The sequence below is a fragment of the Dermacentor silvarum genome, chromosome 1 (genome assembly GCF_013339745.2).
Source record: "Dermacentor silvarum isolate Dsil-2018 chromosome 1, BIME_Dsil_1.4, whole genome shotgun sequence".
Lineage (NCBI taxonomy): Eukaryota > Metazoa > Arthropoda > Arachnida > Ixodida > Ixodidae > Dermacentor > Dermacentor silvarum.
Window position 1 is genome coordinate 39653687 of NC_051154.1, and position 22978 is coordinate 39676664.

Below are 22978 nucleotides of genomic sequence, written 5' to 3' on the forward strand. Positions count from 1 at the left end.
ACTCAACAGGCAGCCATCTTAATTTCGAGAGCTATAAATTTTGCTTTTTCTTTTCCTTTGTTCTCTCGTTCGCCAATTCCGGGCCGACGGCGCCTCGTGGCCTTCCCAGCTGCAGGCGACACAATGCCGCCCCGTCGACGCGTTATAGCAGCCGAACGCGCCTGGAATGAAGAGCGCGCGCGCAGGGTCGGAGCGGAGAGGGCTTCGAAGACAATCACACGAGCGGCGGATCCAGAAATGGCGCTGCGAGGAAATAAGCGCAAAGCGTAGAAAAAAAAAACATAATATCGGGACTCGCGGGAACGAGACGAGTTGACAGCGGTGCGCCCGCGCCCCCTGTGCCGACAGAGCCAGCTAGGCGGCGCGCTTCAGGGGTTGCAGCAGCAGCAGCAGCAGCAGCCGGGGCGCCGCAGAGCGCGCGCGCACCAACGATGGAAGCTGTCCTGATTAGTTCTTTAATATCCGCGTGGACAGAGCGTCGCTCTCTATACCTGGCATAAGCCTGTCCCGGGCGCCCCTTTGTCGCGCGTTTAGCAAGGCGGGAAGCGCGCGGCTCTCAAACGGGGAAATGGAAAGGGGGGGGGGACGTTATCCGCGACGCGGCGCCGTGGCAAGTGGCCACAAAAACGGCCCTGCCCGTCGTGGTGGGTTGTCACGGCGGGCTTGATGTGCACCACGCCTCGTTCCGTTGTTTACCGCCGGCACGGCCGCCTCGTACCCAGACGAGACCGACGGGCAAAGGGGGCGGCGTCGGGCCTTCTGTCAGCGAAGACCGCCCGCGCGCGACGTGGCATTCGCACAACCGTCGGGAAGACGTCGTGGTTTTCCACTGCGAGGAAATAACAGCGCTAAGTGGCGCGACCTTTCGCTTTCTTCTTCGCGGTCGCCACAGCTGTGCGTTGCTCTGAAGGGCGGCCTTGGACGCGCCACTGTTGGGTCAGCGGGCGGCGATAACGACGGCTGCTGATGCGTATTTGCCTGTGCACGCCGGCTGTAATGAACCCCCGCGCTTGCTACAACTCCACCGCGGTGCCGAGGAAGAATAGAAACGTGACCACGGCTGGACAGCGTTGCCTAGCAATCAAACGGCAGGCGCGTGCGCGAAACGCGTTTCTTGATTGGCCCACTGGGCCTTCAGTGGCGGAAGGACCAGTGGGGCCGATCAAGCAACGCGGTCGTAATCGCGGCTCACACCGCGGTCGCCCTTGAGGGGACGCTTTCGGACCGGCGGTCCAGACTACCTGCGCCTAAATACAGACTCATCGGCCTGCGCCGAGATCTTGACCCTGCTGTGCAGCTAGAAATGCTTCTGGTTTCGTGAAATCTATTCAGACGCCGATGCTCGAGCACACGGATGTTCATCAAAGATGACAAACTTTCCAATGTCCGGTTCTCAGCAGCGCAGCGCTGGACATTCTCCCAGTTGTCTCCCATAATGCATAAGCTTAGTTACTAAATTGTTCAGTGCGGTTGTGCCGACGAGGTCTGGGTTAACCATAATCATAGTATCAAGCCATGCGCACTCAGCGTTTTATCGATCATTGCCGACGCGTTTCTTCAGCAAAATGTATGCCGTATGTATGCCGGCGCTCTGACAAAGTTTGTTGCGTCAAAATATGGCTCAGAAAAGGAGGACTGGGTGGGTTTTGTTAGAAAAGTCTGCTTCTTGTACAAATCGGTATTACTTCGTGGTACTACAAAAGGTCACAGAAGCGTGTCACCTATGCTGGGTTCTTTTCAGCATTAGTTCAACGAGAGGGATCAGCGGGCTGCGGAATATAACGGCAGTCTGGAGCTTGGTCCGAAAGTTAAACGTTGCCGAAAAAAATATAATATTTGCATATCCAATTCATGTAGTTATATTTTATGTTATATTTACTTGGTGGTTGTAATTGGTGTCGTCGTTGTCGTTGTTGTTGGTTGCCTCGATATCGAATCGTCTTGAAACTTACACATATACGGCCGACCCGATGGGAGTATCCACAAACGCGCATCCCTCCATTCCACCTGTCTGGAATGGTGTTGAAACTTTCACGTTTTTCAAAGTGGCATTTGGGGCGGTGTTATGAAAGGAGAAGAATAACGGAAACCGAAGCGCCCTAAATTTTTGTTAATCACTACAACCACATGAAGCCAACATACATTGTCAACTACAGGAGTGAGTATACGATTCTGTAGGAGTCTGTAGGAGTGCTCAAGACCAAAGTTGATTTTTTTTAGTTCAACATTTGCTTGAAAGCATAGTATGAAATAAGTATAGTTTTAGTTCATCAGCCTGTAGCGCTAACCAGTGTCGCATCAGAAGAATACGAGCTACTACTCTGCGGAGTAACATCAATGCTAGGCGAGGATAGCAACACGAAGATTAACATCACTTCGTAGTACCACAAACGATAGCAGAAGCCTGCCCCCTGTACAGGTTGGCTCTTAGTTTCTGCAGTGAAAGTTTCTCTCAACAGTAACGCTTGCGCATAATTAGGAGTTGCCATACTTTTAAGTTCATGCCGGCGAATTTAATCGAAGCAGCCCTTCGACCATGTCCATGGGGCCATTGACTAAAGGCAGCGTCCCTCAGCATGTACTCCTCCCTCCAAAGGCAGATAACAGCAATGTCCTCGAGGTATGGCTCTGAGATCCACTGACATGCATTTCTTAGAGCACGAAAATGATTGATTTAATCCCTTTATTGAAACAGGTGGCACTATGGTCTAACATTTTTATCGGGCGTTCAGTTTCGTTCTCCGCTATTTTTTCGTCTTCCTTTTCCCTCTTACCCTTCCCCCAGTGCAGGGTAGCTAACCAGAAGCTTCTCTTCCGGTTAACCTCGCTGCCTTTTCCCCATTTCCTTTCTCTCTTGCTCTGTCTCTCATGTAAAATATATCATATTTGTGATAGTGAACAATAATGTGGATTGATTGATTGGTTGATTGATAAAACTTAACGTCTGCGCCATGCGACAAGTCACGAACATTCTCAGACACAAACACTCTTCACGCACCCTCACGTCTTCACCTTCTACGAAACCTCATCACGGAGGCTCCACCGCTCTGAATTCACTATGGCGGACGCCCCAACACGAAAACAGTCTATAGAAGTGCCCTCCATCTCCATGATCTTCTCCCCACCAACACCGATCTCACATTTCGCTCGAATGCCGGGTTGCTGACCGCGGTTTCCTAACGTCAAGACCAGCGGTACTCGACGAATTTCATCGAATGAGCCTTTCGAAACAGACCATGAGGCCATTGATTGAACGCAGCGTCCCCCAGCATGTGCTCCTCCCTCCAAAGAGGGATAACAGCAAGGCTCTCGACGTATGGCTCTGAGCTCAACCGACATGCACGTTTTAAAGCACAAAAATAAAATGTTTTACTCTCTGTTTACGTGTTTCTCAATTAATGAAGTCTAATTACTATTGCGCTCAATTAAACAGTGATTGATGACATGATTAATTAATTGTTTAACTTTCATGAGTAGTACTCGATCCAAGGAACCAGCAACAAAATTTGCCTTCACCTCGGTATAAAAGAGAACATAAATATTCAACAAATTTTGTTAAATAACACTGCGGAAGGCGTTAGAAAATTTGCCTCTGCTTACCTGGTACTCTGACAATCTAAATCAGGATAACCATCGGAACTATCGATTTTACAATCATGGGAGCTACAGCAGACACGCGTCCGTCCGACCTGCTGCAACGCAGCGTTCGTTGCAAAAACTTAAATAATAAAGCTACAACTAAAATTTTGTTTACCTGGATCATTGACCTTCGGCTTCGCCGTGAACTCAGGAGCGTTGACTGTTAAGGGGTGGTGTTGAGTCATCGGAAATCACGTGCGGCGAGCCTTGCAAGGTGAGTGACTCAATGTCTCACCGCGAGCTTGGGGTTCGTTCTAGCAACAACTTGTGTTTACGGCAAGTCATTTAGCACATACGTATATAGTCCAACCATTGCACTGATTGAAATGCGTACGAGTTGCCGACTCATACCGTTTACGGCGTCAGATTTACATGTAGAAAAATAAAGGACGTGAAGAACTAAGGGGCGTTTAATGGCGGAGTCGGCGCCATCGCCTTGCTTGACCATGTTTATTCGTAGTGCGTGGCGAATGCGCCGGACACGCGCACGACACCATGGAGATAGGCTTTGAGACAAGCAAGCTTTTGTAACTGGCGACGGGGCGGGGACAGATACAACGCTATCGGCGTCAGGTCAAGTGCCGTTGTCGCGCCGTCATTTCCACTGGAGCCCCGCGCGGACAGATCGATTGTTTTTAATTGCACAGCGCCGTTTATCGGCGCGCCCGGGAACGACGCGATAAGCGCCGGTCGGTCCGCGCCCCATGTGCGATACGCGCACAGGCATGTAGGTTAGAGAACGAGCGGTTCAACCTCATGTTGCAGCACGAAAGGACTCGAAACTCAAGAGACAGCCAACGACTCTCCTTCGGATATGGTAAGCGTGTTCTGTGATGCCAGTGAGAAAGGCTACGAGGTTTCGGCCTCTGCTCCTCGCGTGACATCTCAATGCAACCTGCAACGCGACGCCGACGACGAAGAAGACTCGCCGGCGGCGAGACCACCGGCCGAAGCGGTCGTGAGCCGGCGCCCACGTCTCAGCGTAAGGTACTGCAGGTAATGATATGCTTCGCAACGCTGCCGATTTACACTTTGCTGGCGGAAGCACCTCCGTAAATTTCCTGGCATTGGGCTTATGATACCTCAGTGCCTGGACATTCACGGGAGCGCGTCAGTGTAAAGTAAGGTGATGTGGTGGTGGTGGTGGTGGTGGTGGTGGTGGTGGTGGTGGTGGTGGATTGTAGCAACAGGCGGGTCTATAGCCTGGCGATCAAGGCCGGCAATTGCTCCGCCCGAGCGTCGCTTACAATATCACAGCAGTGTTTCACCAAATGTCTATCAAACCAGTCTCTCTTAAGAATGCGATAAGGAGACGAGAAATTTCTTTGCGGGCTATAACTGATTCCTCGGGAAATAGAAGGTGTTGCAGGCACGCATGTGCTATCGAAGGTTGTGGTGGAGTATGCGGAGGTAACGAAGGGGGTACTTTCTATATTTAACTTGGGACAGCTTGACACGGCATTATGGAAGGAAGCGAAGTTCGCGATATTGCAGCACGAGAGTTGTTGCAAGGGCTACGTTATCAGGACAAGATAGAGCCGCAAGCATGGACCTAAATCGAGCACTTGCAGACAATCGACAATCCGCCTTTTTTTTTCCATGGCGCTCCGGCGCATGTGCCCTGCCCTAAGGCGGATTAGCCGCAAAACATTTTGGAAGGGACGCGCGCGCGGCCGTGCGGCCTGATCTCGGGGGACAGTCTACCGAAAAGAAAAAAGCGCCCGAACGCGTACTGCAGCAAACACTCGTGCTGTGTACCGCGTTGCAACTCCATTGGTGGCTCTATACGCCGGTGCGGTACCGAAAACATGCGCCTAAGACTGTAACTCCACTTTAAAACAGAAAGCGGCCAGGGCTTCGCCCGGGCTGCACCGCGAACCACGTATTTGCCGCCTTTCATTGATGGCTAGCACATTTATCGAAAAAACCCTGCGTTACACTTGGGCGACAATTCAATAACACTATGTTGCTGACGAAGTCTTCTAGTAGCGTCGGCCCTCTCTTGCTGGTGGTGGCAGCTCGTGCCTGACTTCACGTACTCGTTGAAGGTGTTTCAGGCGCGGTAACACTGGGTCGAAACCTGCAAGACGCTGACGCCAATGATTGGCCGACTACTCAGCACAGTGTGTCGCTGAGACCATTTTATCATAATAGGCCGACAACGACGCAACCGACGGGCACGAGTTGTCGTAGCGCGACGGGCTTTCTTGTCGACGGCACCGACAAAATGAGCGTGCCGACCATGATCCTTCGACCAAACCCCACGCTGTCGGCCGTCGAACCGACAACGCGATAGCCGCAGTGCCTTCGCTTGTATATTTAATCACGCTCAAAATGAGTCGAAATGTGCCTTCGAAGTTCGAGTGCATAAGTGTCAGCCCTCTCAAGCAGTGCACATCAACTTTGAGCCGATGTTGATCCTGTTTAGCGAAGGTTACACCTGGTGCAGTCGAGTTCGTGCACCGCTACCGCTTGGCCTGAACTGAAATATAAGCAGTCAGGACGAAGGCAACTGCTTTTATGCTTTAGTTCTGGCCCCAGCGATTTGGTATCAACTACTCTCCCCACGGCGCGTACATAATAAGCGGCGACACACCACTGTGCCAACATATGTATACGCGTCATCGTTCCCGAAGACTGCCGGTCGCATTCGCTATAAGTAGATGGGTGGAACTGTACGTGTTGTTATGCTGACACATTTCTTAATTACCGAGATGCATGTTTACCTCTACACCAAACGGGAAACAAGAGACGGTGCATTCGGTACAACAGCGTAAACAACCACCTCGCTCAGTTACCAATGGTGTCAGCGCGCTGGCATCCGCGTTTTCGCGAGAGAACTACACGGCCTATAAATGAGCGCATATGCCGAGCACAGTTTTCTCTAATAATACGTTATGGCACGCGTCAACTCTAAGTAAGAAGTAGTTAAGGAAAAGCGACAATCAAAATAACAGCCCGTAATATATGTATCTGGATCACAGTTGCCATTGTTAAAGTGACTCGGCCGCTCATATACTGACTCGTCTCGGGGTGTAACAACGCGGCTCATATGCGCAGATATGTATGTTTTGCTACGTTTTGACATTATTTTATATCAGCGATGCGCCGTTTCTACAATATTTGAAGCTAACAATTAACGATCTGTGGCTGCAGATGACAAAAGCACCGCTTTGGTAAATCCAACGCGAAATGCTGCGCTCAAGACTTCTTGAATATGCGAAATGTCTAAAGAATGTGTAAAGGGAATTCAAAAAGCGAGGTGCTAGTCCGAAAATCAAGAACAACAAACTCCAAGGCAGCCGCGCGTCGGCAGACGGAACTCAGCGCGCCTTTATCGGTCGCACTGTTAGCACAATTCAGCGCTTATGCTTTCTCATCCAGTGGTCGGTGAGTGCGACATGGCTTCCAGGTAGGACATGCTACCCCGGAGAAGCCATTATAATCGCGATCCACGAAACGCACAACTGCAGCACACTACACACAAATCAACCAGCGAAAACACACTACACACAAATCAACCAGCGAAAGCCCCGGCCGGCACCCTTTCAAAACGTTTCCAGCGGCGTTCGGCAGAGGGCAGCACAGGAAAAAAAAAAAAAAAAAAAAGGCAGATTGCGCGAGTAAGCTCGCGTACGGGGAACCCAAGTGTGATGCGAAGTATTGCAGCCTTTGAAAACGTGCTTCGCTTTGCAGTGACTCATCCTAGAATGTCGCGAACTCCACTCCACAGTGTGCTGTGTTTGTCACAAAATTTAAAGCTGTTGCAAGTGCTGAATATATATATATATATATATATATATATATATATATATATATATATATATATATATAGGGTGTCCCAGCTATCACGCAGCACGATTTAAAAAAAGAGGAAAGGCGTTACGCGAAGCAAGCCTAGTGCGTATTGTTTCCAGTACAGTGGAGTAGCCGCCAGTAATTTTTTGGTTACTGAGATTTAATTAGGTAATTGTAATTAATTATCTAACTCGAGAAGTACTGTTCTAATTATCCAAGTGTCAATGAGAAGATTGTAGAGCAACATGAAAAACTCCCGATACAGCTTTCTGTTGCTCAATACGTGCTACATAAATGTGTCTTTCTGAGCGTGAAAGAAGCCCGCGAATACACGCAGAATGCCTTGCGCGGCCAGTCGCGCGGCAATATATATATATATATATATGTGTGTGTGTGTGTGTGTGTGTGTGTGTGTGTGTGTGTGTGTAATGTGTGTGTGTAATGTGTGTGTATAGTGTACGAGATACAGGAATACTAACCAAACGACCTGAAAATCAAGTGCTCGAATATTGATTGGTTGATTCGTGGGGTGTGACGTCCTAAAGCAACACTCGGGCTGCGAGTGACGCGTTAGTGAAGGAAGCTCCGGATTAATCTTCACCACCGGCGGTTTTTTGACGTGCATCTAAATATAAGGAGACGAGCGTTTTCGCATTTAGTCCCCATAGAAATGCAGCCGCCGCGGCCGGGAAGCGAACCCGCGACCTCGATCGTATATGTATATGTATATACTCAGCCGCTGAGCGCCATAGCGACTGAGCTACCGCCGCAGGTAATGGGCGCATATTGCCGCATCTCTATGTGAAAATGAACATATCCCGAATTTGAGATAACCTGCATACTTCAACCATTCAGGGATAGCATCGTTCGCTGCCGCGGTGGCTGCATTTCGGTGGGGGCGAAATGTAAAAACGCCTGTCTACCGTGCATTGGGTGCATGTTAAAGAACCCCGGATGGTTGACATTAATCTGAAGTCCTCCGCTACGGCGTGCCTCGTTATCAAACCGTGGTTTTTGGAACGTGACAGCCCATGATTCAAGTACGTGTTTTTTTTTTTCTTTTTAGAGAGCGTCGTGCTTGTACGCACATAAAATGTGCACTGCCTCGGGTCTACGTTTGTGTCATATTGCAACAACTTTTCCCGATTGTTCCCGAATAAATGTTTCCCCGCTTTTCTGGTATATCTTGAGTAGAACACGAGTTGAAATTGTGCTTTATTGCTTGCGTTGATTGATGTAGAGAACAAGCAAGTTTAACCCCTGCTGCTGGATTATCAGCTCTTGCCCATTTGGTGACAAAGCAGGTCGAACATGGCTGAAAATTCTTCGGCCAACGGCCTTGTCTTGCAGAATAGGCAGTTTGTCGTGAGGTTACTGAAGGTATGCGAGCAGCATTGCGCGTGTTCAATACTTAAAGGAATGCCACCTGAAAACTCCGAGTGACCCTTACGCTGCAGAATAGTTCAGGCGTCCACCCTGAGCGATGTACTGTACATGTATGGTTATGGTTTACGCGGCAGGACATGCGCTTCACCAACATTAACCAGCATGTTTATTCGCCGCGTGCGAATTCTAATTTGTGATAAGTGCATATATCTGGAAACAGTTATGGTCAAGCCAGTTAAAATCTCTATCTGTATAAACGTTGCGGTAGCCCAGTGGCTATACGGCGTTGCGCTGCTGAGGTCGTGGGTTCGAACCCGGCAGCAACGATCGCATTTCGATGGGGGCGAAATGCAAAAAAACGCTCGTGTACATAAATTTAGGCGCAGATTAAAGAACCCTATGTGGTCAAAATTCATCCGGAGTCCCCACTACGACATGCCTCGTAATCGTATTGTGGTTTTTGGCGCGTAATACCTCATAATTTTTTTTCTCTGCTTAGGCCTGCAGCGCTAAAAGCAAGGGTGTATAGAATGAAAGCGCCGAGATAAAAGATTTGCTTAAGTGGCGCGATACGTAAATGCGCGACCTACAGCTCCAAGCTCTCGCGCACTTGGCATCGACTGATAATTGACCCAGTCAGCAGTGAAGGGCAACACGTGTACGCACCGCTATCGGTGTCCTATATTGTTTTCTGTCGTGCTCACCGTAGCACTTTCTTTGAACAAACTACGTGAGGGGACCGCGGGAAATCCGCGCGCAAAGGGTAACATACGACGACCGGTAATCTCTGCATGACGCAGAGTGTACGCTCTACGACCAACCACGTTTTCAACCGACAATATGCGGCTGTCTTTGTTATAGGGTTCTTTGAGCCATCTCGTATTTCGGTATGAACTCGCTGTTTTGATGGTGGTGATGATGATGATAATGATGTGAAGTTTTTTTTTTTTTTCCTCGTTCTTTTTTTTTTTTGCGCGCGAAGATATCGTCAAAGAGCGCCATGATCTCACTATTTTGCATGTTGAGAGTTATTGCAGCGTTAGACTTGCCCGTGCGACCATACATATAGGCCGCACCACGCTTCGACAAATCGCGTTGTCCCTGCTGATAATAAAAAATCTGGAAAGCTTGGAAAAGTTCAGCAAAGGTTTAGATGATCCTCCGAGATCGTCGAAACATTTGCTTAATTTCTACTCCAAGCGTTATAAACTTGTAAAAAAATGGAATAGCCATGTCGGGCCATAAGTCCGCCCTCGCTAATTCGTGCGTGCACAAGATGAGCATGAGCTTCGGTGTGCAGGTTGCGCGTTCATTATAGAAGCAGGTTTTCCTCGCTGTTGCTATAGCCACTGTTTCGGAACGCTTGAAAAGGTACACAACTCAACGATTGAAACGCGATACTTAATTGATTGCGTGGCTGCTTGGCCCGTTTTGTGCCACCGGTGGGCAACTCGGGAAGCAGAAGACCTGTTGGTCAGATGTCGGCGCTCGGGCCTTGAGTCACGTCACCCACAGACACCAATCAGAGCACGCCGTTGTCCTTAACGAACCGCAGCTTGCTGAAGCACGCAATGGGGTCTGCGGTATCTACGCTACGCTGCAGGCGCAGCTACATACAACTGTATCCGCTAACTTTGTGTACGACAGGGCTGGAATGCGCACTCGCGCTCATGTCCTCCAGTCTGGCTGTGCTGTTTGGTGCGGACCAGCTTTGTCCTGCACCAGCTTGACCGACCGATAGTAGCCACATCGAAATTGCGCATTTCGCGAAATAGCTCAATGCGAAGCTGCCTGCCAAGGCGTCTAGCCAGGAGCGGCCAGGAGTGAGCGCGCGTTGGCAAGTGTACGTCTGGTCTAGTTTCGCGTGATTCAAGGCTAGTTAAGTGTTCAAAACTAATAGAAATTAGCGATACCCGACGGCTACGACACTGATACGCAGTGTCACCAAAGTTTCATTCGTACGCGGGCGTATGCGGCCGAGCGTCAGCAGACAGTAGTCGTACTTCCGGAAGAACGTAATTCCTTTTTTTTTTTTTTTCATTTTCGTTTACTTCAGCTCAGTGTTGTACGAAACGGCGTTCCAAGGAACGCCGTTCCTGTAACTAGTTCCTTTTGCGAGGAACGGAGGAACGCCACCGTTCCATTAAGGGTCGTTGGAACTGTAACGGTAACTCGTTAGGTTTACGAAGAAACGGCAGAGGGAACGGCGTTCCTTCTGTAAACGTTCCACGGCATTGAACAGACGCACGCATGTACGCAACACATCACGCAGGGCGGATGGGCGACCGCGTGAGGCGCACAGAACTATCGCTTGCCTGTCACGTGACTATGGTGCATTTTTTTTTTCGTGAGTTCTCCGCTATATTTTTTTTATGACTAGGCTTCAAGACTGTCACGTAACGCTCCCTTCTGTATACCATCAACATAAAGACAGAGTTGGCTGTGGTGACCAAACCAGCTAGCGCAGATGTTGCCACCTCGTCCATGCCCGAAGATTTCTTCTCGTTCGGGCACCAAACCCTTCCAGCCGAGGAACAGGATGAGCTGTCGCGGTACCTGTTGGTATACGAGTTGACTACCCACTGTCACAGGTGAAGAACTTCGAGGGACTGAACCAACTTTTCCTCAAGTACAGCTGTATTTCAGCGCTTAGTAAGGACGAGGACAAAGAAGGAGACGTACGGACACACATGCGTCCTTACTAAGCGACGTCCTTAGACGTCCTTACTAAGCGCTGAAATACAGCCTTCATGATGAACCAACAAGCCCATCTTGCCACTCAAGTACAGCACCGCAGTACCCTCAAGCGCTTCAGTGGAACGGCTCTTCAACATTGCCAACGAAGTGCTGACGAAGAAACGGGTTCGTCTGTCGGACACCAACATCGAGATGCAACTCTTGCTGAGTTCAAACAAGGGACTTTACTAAGTTGCAAATATGTATTCTGGACATTTTTTCCCCACTCATACTGCAATAGTGCACAAGCATTCATTACACGCCTATGTATTGTTCCTTTCTATCGCGGTTTCTTGTGGAAGAAATTTAATTACATTGGTGCATGTGAGTAACTTTGTATTTGCACATCTGAAGCGTAATATCTTGTCTGTGCATTTGAAGACCGTAGTGGAAATTGCCATATGTGTTGCACTTGTAATAGACGAGCACCAAAGTTGGAGTTAGACATACCTGGAGTATGTCCGGTGCGCCCTGAACAAATTCGTCTAGGAGCGTTTCTTTGGATTCTTTTTATCTCCAGATAATCTGCTGTCGGCGATGTTCAAATTCGTATAATATAGGTAGTTCGATGTGAGTTTTAAATTGCTCACTTTATTTCGTCTCAGTATTATCCGACACTATATTTTAAATTAAAAAAATCAAATGTAACGTTAATGTAACGACACGTTCCAATGTTCGAAGAGTAACTGGAACGCGTTCCTTTCGCATTAAAGGAACTTGTAACGGGAACTCGTTTCAATATTGGGAAGGAACGAGGAACGAGCTTTCGTTCCTGTTTTTGAGGAACGTGTACAACACTGCTTGGAGTTCAGCTTGTTCGTTAAACTCCGTCAATTAATATACACAGTAAAAGTAGGAAGAAGCGCACTGACCCAAACACCCTTCTTTATTTGTGTCAGCTGTTGCCCAATAGCCGCCGCGTACGGGAATCTGCTATATATGACGAAATATAGCAGCCGGAAAAGTGTGAGGGAAAGGATTCTGTTGAACTGAGAGTATTTGAGAAAAAGGTGCCTTCGCGCGCCACTTGCGAGCTCCACGTGCCTCCCATGACTGCAAAATCTGGCTGAGATGTTCACAGCAGCGTACGCTATCTGCGGACTGTGTTTTTTCACCAAGCCCGAGGGGTGGTTCAGGACCCCTTTGAATGAGCTTTTAGTCGCCATAGGAGAGTACTTATCGAATACATAGATTGCGTTACCTGTATTTATTTAATTGTCTTTCTTCTATTTACTTGTGCTCACGTGCCTATGTTAGCTGTTTTTAAATTGTTCGCTGGTGTTTGCCTTGTGTGATAGCTTACCGTTCCCACTCCTTCTACAGGCCTTAATGTGGCTGCGGTATATGTAAATAAAACACATAAAAATAAATAGAACAGGGGCGCGAAGGCAAATTCGTCGAAACCCCTAAATTTGGTGGGACGTTGAAGAGATTATAGGCGTATTACCAAGAGGGGGGGAGGGGGAGGAGGGCAAGGGAAGCACTTACCTCCTCGCCCACTTTTGGCATTTGGGGGCGGGGAGGAAAGTATGCCATTGGCTCCATCCCCATTTTTCAAAGCTGCCAGTGAGGCTGCACGTTGATAAGTCCAACAAAACAGCTGAGGCAAAGACACGTGAGCACGGCTTTTGTATTACGTATCTCCGGCTCTCGGCATCTCCTGGCAGCGAACATTGTTTTTCGTGCCTCGCCGCCACGTGGCTTGCACGCCTGCGTAGAACGGTTCTCGCTAAAAGTATTTTTGAACTCGCGCCGCTTACATCATTCCTAGTTCCTTGTGATCATCTAACCAACTTTTAAAACGCAAAAGCCGCGTTCATAAAGTATTGTAAATTGCGGGTCCGTAATGGTTCGACATCTGTGATTGGTAATCACATCTATTAATTACAAAATAACACTTTTACAACAAGAAAGGAAGACAGACAGATTCGGAGGCATTGCGGCCTCCACCTCCGCACACATACACACTTCGGAAATAGTCGGTACGCCACCGGACGAGATCAACCTGCAAGAGCGCCTTGAGTAACGGATGTCACGGAAAAAAGAAGAAACGAGACATTTTGTTCAATATTAAAGTGTCCCAAATCCAGTAGGCCTGCTATAACTGGTATGAAAAGATTCTCGAGCCTCATTGTCTCATGGGTAGCGGTGGCCAAAACCTATGTTGAAAGACACTCCCACCTCTGAATACAAAATTAGCGTCTTGAACCTCAAACTTTATGAATAACTCGGAACATGAACGTTTTGGAACTACCAAACAAAATGAAGTTGACTTGAATACACACTTCAAGTTTTAACAGCGGAGCTGTTAAAACTTGAAGACAAACTTGAAGAAAATGGGGGCCGATCCTGGCGGTCGTGCTGAAAGGGTCCAAGCGCAATGGCACATACCCCTGTAAACTAGCGAAGCTGAACCTGGCCAAGTCTAGCTAAGCATGGTTGGGACTACTTAGCTTAGTCAGTCATCAATAGCCAATCAATAACTAATCGATAATCAATCAATAATCAATAAATACCGGAAAATGCTGGGGAGGACTTGGTAGTGCTTAGCCTAGCCCAGATACGTGGACAATACCTTGCGATAGCCAATCAACAGCTAATCGATCATCTATCAGTACTCAATAAATTCCAGAAAATGCTGGGGATGACTTGGTAGTGCTTAGCCTAGCCCAAATACGTGGCCAAGGTTTGGCCATAGCTGGCCCTTGCGCCATTAAACACTACACATCATCATCAAATACGTGGCCAATACCTTGCGATAGCCAATAGATAGCCAATCAATAGCTAATCAATAATCGATCATCATCATCATCATCAGCCTATATTTTATGTCCACTGCAGGACGAAGGCCTCTCCCTGCGATCTCCAATTACCCCTGTCTTGCGCTAGCGTATTCCAACTTGCGCCTGCAAATTTGCTAACTTCATCATCCCATGATAAACTTGGACACATTCGCTTACTAACTGAATTAACAAGCGCGCGACCACAGACAACCACTGTCAAAACATGGTGTGCGCAAGCGCGGCCACCGCAGCGAGCGAAAGTTCGTGCGGTCTAACTCTTGAACGGAAACTCAGCGGCGAAAGCACAGCGCATACAAAGGAAAGAGCCGTGTTGAGATCGCTTTCAAGATACGGTGCGCGCGACAGCCCTCAGCCGCGCTAAGTATGTAGTTGTTGGCAGAGTAGAAGCCGCGCCCCCTCCCTCCCGCGCTGCCTTCGCGCTTTCCTCCTTTCGCGTGGGAGATTGATTCGCCAGTTCCCCTTGCGCCCGGTCGCAAGATACGCATTTGGTGCCGCAGCTAAACGTCGCCTCCACTCCCCCCTCCTATCCCCCCATGGTCTTTCGCACGACGGAAGACGTCGCGTTTGCTCTTCGCCGTGCGTTCGGTCTCCGTGAAAGAGCGCGTCCCCCGCGCTTTCGCTCGCACGTACGGCGCGCGGCGACGATTTTATCATCCTCGGACTTTATATGGAACCTCACGGCGACGACGACGCAGAGGCCGACGGAAGAAATCCGCTTGAAGTGTCCATATAATTGCTATCGCAATAAAAGAACTATCCGCAAGGATTGAGTCTGAAAGGTACGCGCGCCTGTCACCATTTCGTAACATCACTGCTGACGACTGACAATGCTGGGATCACCTTCCCCTCAGCCACACAGACATTTCAAATGGCGAAGCCTGTACGTCGGAGGCGGCAGTGAAAACGGAAACCTTCCGAAAGCGCCAAAACTGGACACACAACCTATAAGTTCTACTGCGAATGCCCCACCTGCTCCAATGTAGCGACGTGGCAGGGAAATAGCTGCGCCTAGTATACTAGTCGGCTGCCGATGACGCCCTTCCGAAATCTAGTGCCATCCAGCCACACTGGCTTAAAGCTGCCGCGGCAATGTAAGAACACAAAGCAGTATGCGGTCTTGCTGCCCTCGCGGCCGCCGCATCTCAGTTGCCCCGGAGAAGCGCACTGTGCATTGAAGCAGCCTTATAATGACAATGACGACCTGGCGCCTGGGACGCGGCGGACTCTCATTATATATATATATATATATATATATATATATATATATATATATATATATCTTTTTCTCGCCTAAAACAAAAACTGCTCCAATTAAACTTTCAGAAATAGATTTCTTTTGTAAACCCTTTCAAAATGGCGTCAAGCACACATCTTTACTTGGGCCTCATCAACAAGTTACATGTGCCTAAACAGCAGGCATTTCGCCCATTTTTCAATGTTAAGGTCTCTTGCGCTTCGAAAATACTAGCCCATCGACTTCAATACCTTTTACTTATTTATCGCTAACTATCCAACCAAACGACAAGTTGTATGGGCTGTGTAAAGCGTGCAAAATTGTCTAAAAAAATAAATATTGGCCCAAAATCGCCGTATTGCTGCACCACACAGCACATTGTAAGACAATAGCGGCCGCAAATTGGCTGGAATAAGAAAGCGCGATTGCTTTTCTTGTAACTACGACACTTTTAGGAGCTCCACGTAGCACTTTATTTTTGGCGATTTTTTTTTCTTTCAACATAGGTTTTGGCCACCGTTGCAATATTGAAATCGCTGTGAGAGACAGAAAATTATTTCTTCCATAAATAGCCTACCAGGACAAATAGTGTAGTGAAGTGATTGACAAGGACTTTTAGAATATATACAAAGGGTCGAATGCAGTGTCTAGGACGTTCGGATTGGAATGACCCTCGTAACGTGCCATGAACAAAAAATCGTTTCATGGCTCAAGTGGCAAATTCAGGCGTTTAACCGAATATTTGCAACTTGACCACAAAATACTCTCTTCTTCTTTCATAGTAATTATTATGAATATAAAAAAAACATCAAAAAACATATGTGCATGAAGTGTACACATAGCAGACAAAACAGCGATGGCTACGTCTACAAGCAGAATACAAAACGCCACGCAGCACGTACAATAAATAACACAAACACTTCTCCAAAAGTGAGGCAACAAATACACTTCCTCAATAGAGGATACCCGTCCGGTGGAACGCCACTTTGCTCACACCCGCCGTGGTAGCTTAGTGGCTATATGACATGGCGCTGCCGAGCTCGAAGTCGCCGGTTTGATCACGGCCGCGGCGGCCGCATTTCTATAGAGACGAAATGTCACGAACACTCGTGTACTTAGATTTAAGTGCATGTTAAAGAACGCCATGTGTTCAAAATTAATCCGAAGTCCCCCACTACGGCGTGTCTCATGAGATCGTGGTTTTGGTTACGTTAAACCCCAGAATTTAATTTTAACTTTGGCCATAAAAGTCTTTCAAGTGCAAAATTATCTGAACGAAGTGTGCGAAGAAGCAATTCTTATGTCAGACCCGAATGCGGAACCAAGTGGTTGACCACGAAGCGCGCTGAATATTTCGATGACCAAACTTCTCACGTGGCTTCAACAGTGGGCCTCTTCGATTATCCGTCTCTGACAGTCCCGGACTGTCGGAGAAGCTGCACACGCAACGCTCATTGGCTGAAAGCACCGCTTCGCGCAGTCCAGGACTGCCAGGGACGGATAATCTAAGAGGCCCAGTGTTGCACGCTGTTGGAGTAGAGTAAAGCACGCTGGTTGGAATACAGTACAACGGAGTAGAGATGGCGCTGGCACGTGAGAAGCAGGTATGCGTGCGATTCCGGCCTAGTGGTTAGAGCATCCATCGAGCTGTTGTGCTGGGAGACCGAGGTTAGATCTACACCACCATGTTCGTAATTATTTTAAAACGAAACTTTCCTAGCAAACCCTTCCCATGGCTTTGCTGAGCGTGGTTACCGCAGTCTTGCCGAATGACTGACACACAGAAAAATTACGGCAGAACCCATCTCAAGATGACTGCCGACGGTAATGCAATTAGCATTCAAACTAAGCAGCGACACACCCAATTGCTGAAGCCATGTTTATTTCAAACCTGTCGTGGTCCTTTTGAGACTTCCTTCGCTCTGGCTGCAGAGGGGGGACCTCCTCACAGGAGGTCCGCCCGACAGTTGTTACTTCGGGACCTCCGAACACTGCTGTCTCCGGTATCGGACCACTTTGCGGCGATATTTGATTGCCAAGGTTGCCCATGAGCAGGACGGCATCACGCCGATTGTATGACGATATCGCAGTGACGACGATGGAATGACAATAAAGGAATGACGTCGATGAAACGAAAAAGCCAGTACGACGATGACAGCAGGTGGACAAGGGGATGATGAGACGTGTTTGACGGCGACGTTATGACGACAACCGGATGACGAAGCTAGAATGACAACGACGCAAAAACGACGGCGACATGACAACGGTGGCATAATCACAACTGAATGACGACAGCGTGGTTACGACAGAATGGCTGAGAAGGATTGACGTCGATGCAACGCCGAAGCCGGCATGACGATGACAGATAATGGGATGACGTCTGATGGTAAAACGACAGCGTGACAACGGCGGCATGACAACAATGGTATGGCGACGTCCGTGTGACGACGACGACATAATGTGAGTCGGTTGACGAAGTTCGAATGACGACGATGGTGCGACCGCTACGGTGTAACGTCGACGGCATGACAACGAATGTCTGACGACGACTGTATGACGAGGACGCAGTGACGACGATGGCATGAAAAGGTATGATGACTTGATGATGATTTATCGTTTTTTTGGCGCAAGGGCCAGTTATGCCCAAAGAGCGCCAATGGTATGATGACAATGGAATGAAGACGAGTGTATGACGACGATGGCGTGACGACGACTGCTTCACGAGGACTGTATGATGACAGACGATGGCGTGACGGCGACGGGATGACGAGAGTCGGATGACGTAGTTGGAATATGATAATATGATAATGATTCTGAATTGATGATGATGGTATAACGACGCCAGCGTGACGACGACCCCACGGGGAGAATGGGATATCGACGGGTGTATGACGATGACTGTATCCCGACATTGGCGCGACGGTCGGTATGACAACGAATGTATGACGACGACTGTACGATGACTACGCAATGAGGATCATGGCACGACACCGGTGGCGTAATCACGATTGTATGACAGCATGATTACGATAGAATGACGAAGAAGGAATGACGTCGATGAAAAGACGAATTCGTTATAACGACGACGGCATGGCGACAATTGGATGACGCTTCTGAAATGATGACGATTCATGGTGCGGGGGCAGGGTGACGATGACGACATGACGACAATGGTATGAAGACGACTGCGTGACGACAACTGCATGACGAGAGTAGGATGAGGAAGCTGGAATGACGACCTCATGACGACCCATGACGAATGACGACCCCAACCTCATACTTAGTAGCACAAGTTAGTAGATATATTGAGTGACTAGGTTGGCACAAGACGCTAGATAGACAGATAGGCTTAAAGTGCCTGAAATAGGCAAATAATGCTAATCGCATTAATACCACCATTGCGTGCGTTCCCCCACATCAGATGAAGGCCACAGCTGATAATGCAACTGCAGCCAAGACTGGGGTTATTCACTCGGTGCCGGATCACAGTGGTATCCGCACAAACGACAAGGCCCATGATGCTGCGCGAGCTCTACTTTTCAACCGTTCCATCTTACAGTCGCCTGCACCTTCTGCTTCCCCGCCGTCCAACTCAGCCTGATTTCCACGAGCCTGGTTAAGTACAGCGCACTCTCAAGAAGCAACGATAGAGGTACCTGTGAGAAGCTGTACCTCCGAACTGCAACCCACTGCCTCCTGGTTTACCCCGCGCAGGTCAGGTGCTTCTTTTCCGGCTGCAGTCTGGCTCACTCTCATGCCAAACGTGCTAGAGACGTGGCGCACTTGTGCGAAATGTGTGGCCAAGGCAAGACAGCAAGATGTGTTCGCTGACGAAGACGCACACCGCGCCAACCCCAGGCGTGAGCCCGCCCGGGCCGCTGTAACTTGAAAGCCATCTGCGACGGGGACACAGTCCGCCGTGTGCTGTGTTTTCGCGGCTTAGTTCGCGGTGATGCGAGACGCAGCACGAAGGTCAAATCGCTGGGTGCTGCTGCCGCGCTTCCTCACTGCAGCGTTTTGCCAGCGAGTTTCCGCGGTCATCGAGTTAGATGTGGTCATGTTTCCTTGTGCGCGCGTGACACCATGCTTGTTAATTGAGTTAGTATGCCTATGTTTACAAGTTTATACGGCAGATCAAACTATTATCTATCCTTCGTATAGCTGTCCACTAATTTGCTATCGCAATCAATGCTTCGCCTCTCGGGCGAAACTGCGACTTCATCTTTCTTTTTTTGTGTGCAGTCCGTTTCCTCTAAGAGCGCTCTATTCCACCATTTGTCTTGTCTATTTTAAATGCGGTGTTTTATGGCCGTGCTCTTCGCAGTTGCTTCTGGGAAAAAATAATTTTCGCGTATATTAACGTCCCATGCTTCGGATGAATCAGCGGCTGACGCGTCTTGCGCTTTTTTCTAGCCCAGGATGTTGTGGCTGTCAGAGGTTTTTTTTTTTTTCTGATATTTCGGCGCATGTATAGTTTGTAGCTCTTGTACGTTCACTAGCAGACTATTCTGCTATATATAAAATTTCATATTCTTACCGGAATTTAATTTTGCATCTTTAGATAGCGCCCTAATCACAGTGCTTGAAAGAGGGAGCCTCGCAATTGTAAAAGCAGTAAAATAGCGATAGCGACGGCGGTAACTCTCTGCTCACACGTGTTGCGCTCATGAGCATGCATGATAGCGTCGTTCCTATACCCGCTTCATGTTCGGAGCGGCAGACATCGTCCGCGAACAGCGAGAGTTCTGGAGGTTGAATTGCCGGTAACCCACTTGCGACATGACACTATATGTGAATATTGTTCCTTGGGTGCGCGTCATACCATTCTTCACAACTTGCTTGGGTCTCCAAAAACCCCGTGGCAACGTATGAAGCACTTAAGAAAGCGCCATGTTTCTGAATTCCTGGAGAACTGAATGTGCGCCTCCGAGTAACCTCGCTGCCTGAGACGTGAACATGAGACATGCAGCAGTACCTTGGCTGAAAGCTTCTGTCACAGTTGTCAGGTAACCTATACAGTCAGTGCCTATTATTACGAACCACAGATCAGCGAAGTAGGCGACTAATGTTTTGATAAAGATGTATCTATGATATGAATTTGTTACCTAATATTAAAAACATATGCGTGTTATTTTATCAACACCAAAGCTCTTCCCGCTTGGATGTCATGTGCGCTCTTGTTAAGTTAGAAAACACTTCATGAGTAGAAAATTATTAACACCGACGTTTCTGAAGGAACAGTTAAGTAAAAGTCAAAGAAAAGGAAGACAACGCTGGAACAAAAAGAAGGCAAAAGAAAAAGTTACTTTCAGAACGGAAAATGTGAAAAGTTCTGTTGTTGTTGTGGTCACAACAACACAAATAATATAACTTTTGCTGATTTCCATTTTGAAAGTTCGATGCGTGCATGTCACTGCGTTCATTACGTATTGTGTTAGTCTTGCTGGGCATAGGTCATGTATTCTGTAATCTGAGTCGGAAGGGTGTATACTGTGTGCATTCTATATAATAACGCGATAGCGTTACAAGGGCCCCGTGTCGCAGAAAATCCGGTGCCGGCGTCGTGAGTCCGTGAGTCCGTATATATTTAGGTATATGTATATGCCACGCCTTGCTATATGACACGCGGTATATGCGGGTTTTATTGTCACACTTTTCTATAACTAAAATTGCTCATACATTGTTTAGATTCTTGACAAAGTTATTCCTCGGAATTTTGAGAATAACGGCCCACAAACAAATGCCATGAAACAAAACACCGACAGCTCACGCCTTTTATGTTAAATCTTCTCAGACTGAAATGTTAAAATTCCGAAACAATAACAGAAACCTTAAAATGATGCAATTTTCTGGCGCGGCTGTGCACTACCTCCGGGATCGGTCCAGGCAAGCGGCCGTGCTTCTACCAGAAAGGTCGACTTCGTGCATAGCGTTCGCCGCCAGCGTTTCCCGGTAAACATTACGGTTACATATTCTTCAGTTGCCGGGAAGCGTGAGAAGCAGTCAGGGATCTTTGAATGCCATCGCGTTCCACTCTTATAGGCGAAGCTTAAGCGTCCTCCAAGTTTTGCTAATAGTTGATTGAAATAAATATTTTCTTTCACTTTCTAATTATTTTATTCACACACGAACGCCTTTCTGCAATCCAAATATAGGTAAGGCTGCCACATTTGCAATGAACCGTTCAAAAATTAGTCAGAGAAATGCCTCTATCTTGGCCGATCCCACATAGTGTATATGAGACATTTAGGAGACAACAAGAAATGGGGAGAAGTATCTAGTGGCTCGTCCGGCTGAAAAATCAGTACTAGACGAAGAATACCCGAATGTGTAGAGAGAGAGAAAAAAAATTTAATTACAGAGCAGGCAGAGAGGTCGGCCTGAGCTGTAACTTGCTCTGGCCTGCTACTCTACACTGGGAAAAGGGACGGGGAGGAAAAGGGCTAATGAATGATGATGATGATGATGATGATGATGATGATGATGACATGAGGAGGAGGTGTGTATATACAAGTTTACAACGTTGTGGCATCTCTAAAGCCGTGCGTCCAGCCCAGTGGCCTGTAGAAAGACTATAGTGGCACTGGTTATCAGGGCTGCGCTGTTTGCATTGGGCCAAGTACCTGAAAGAAACTCGTCTGATAGCGGCCTCTTATCGACTTTTGCAATGGAAGAGACCAGTTTCTGTCGTTCTTGTGCGTACGCGGGACAAATGCAAAATATATGATCAGGTGTTTCTGGTACCTGGCAATATTCAAAATTTGGGCTAGTTTCACTGCAATCAATCATATGTCTATAACGTTTCGTGAATGCGACACCAAGGCGAATCCGGTGCACCATGCTTGTTTGGCTTTATTTGAGCTTCTGAGGCATGCGGGAATTTCATTTCTGGGCCCCATTTATGCACTCGCTTGTGTCGTTGATCTGGTTGGGCTGAATCAAAGGTAAACATTCGGCTGATATCTGCTTGGTTGGGGACAACCAGACCTCCTCTCCTCCCTCGTCCAAAAGACCGCGTTTCTGTCGAAAAGGCGCAGGGCATTGTGTACAAGATGATCAGCACCGAATTCCCCGCGTCGTATATTGGCGAGACTAAAAACTGCCCGGAAAGAATTCGCCAACACAAGAATGACCTTCGCCACCTAAACAGGGTACGCAGTGCTTTGGCAGAACACTGCGAGCTTTTACAGCGAAGCTGTTCAGGGCTAGGTTCCAGGAGATCGCGTCCGTGTACACCGGAAGTAGGCAACAATCTTGTGGCGTCTTGTTTTGTGGCATCTCGTTCACTTGATATATACCAAAATTGGCGAGGAAGGATACGAATGTATGACTGACATGACTAGTACTGATAGGTCATGACACCACATGCTCGTCAGTTACT

General features: G+C 48.1%; 1 protein-coding gene across 1 annotated transcript in view; it reads left to right on the top strand.

Moving 5' to 3' along the window:
* Window positions 1-4285: 4285 nt before the first annotated feature.
* The window catches only part of LOC119460900 (unextended protein), a 66037-nt gene continuing 47344 nt past the window's right edge, over window positions 4286-22978 (top strand). Inside the window, exon 1 of the mRNA XM_037722025.2 lies at window positions 4286-4635. Within this exon, the coding sequence (XP_037577953.1) occupies window positions 4454-4635 (182 nt within the window). The 5' untranslated portion in view covers window positions 4286-4453. The remainder of the gene's footprint in view (window positions 4636-22978) is intronic.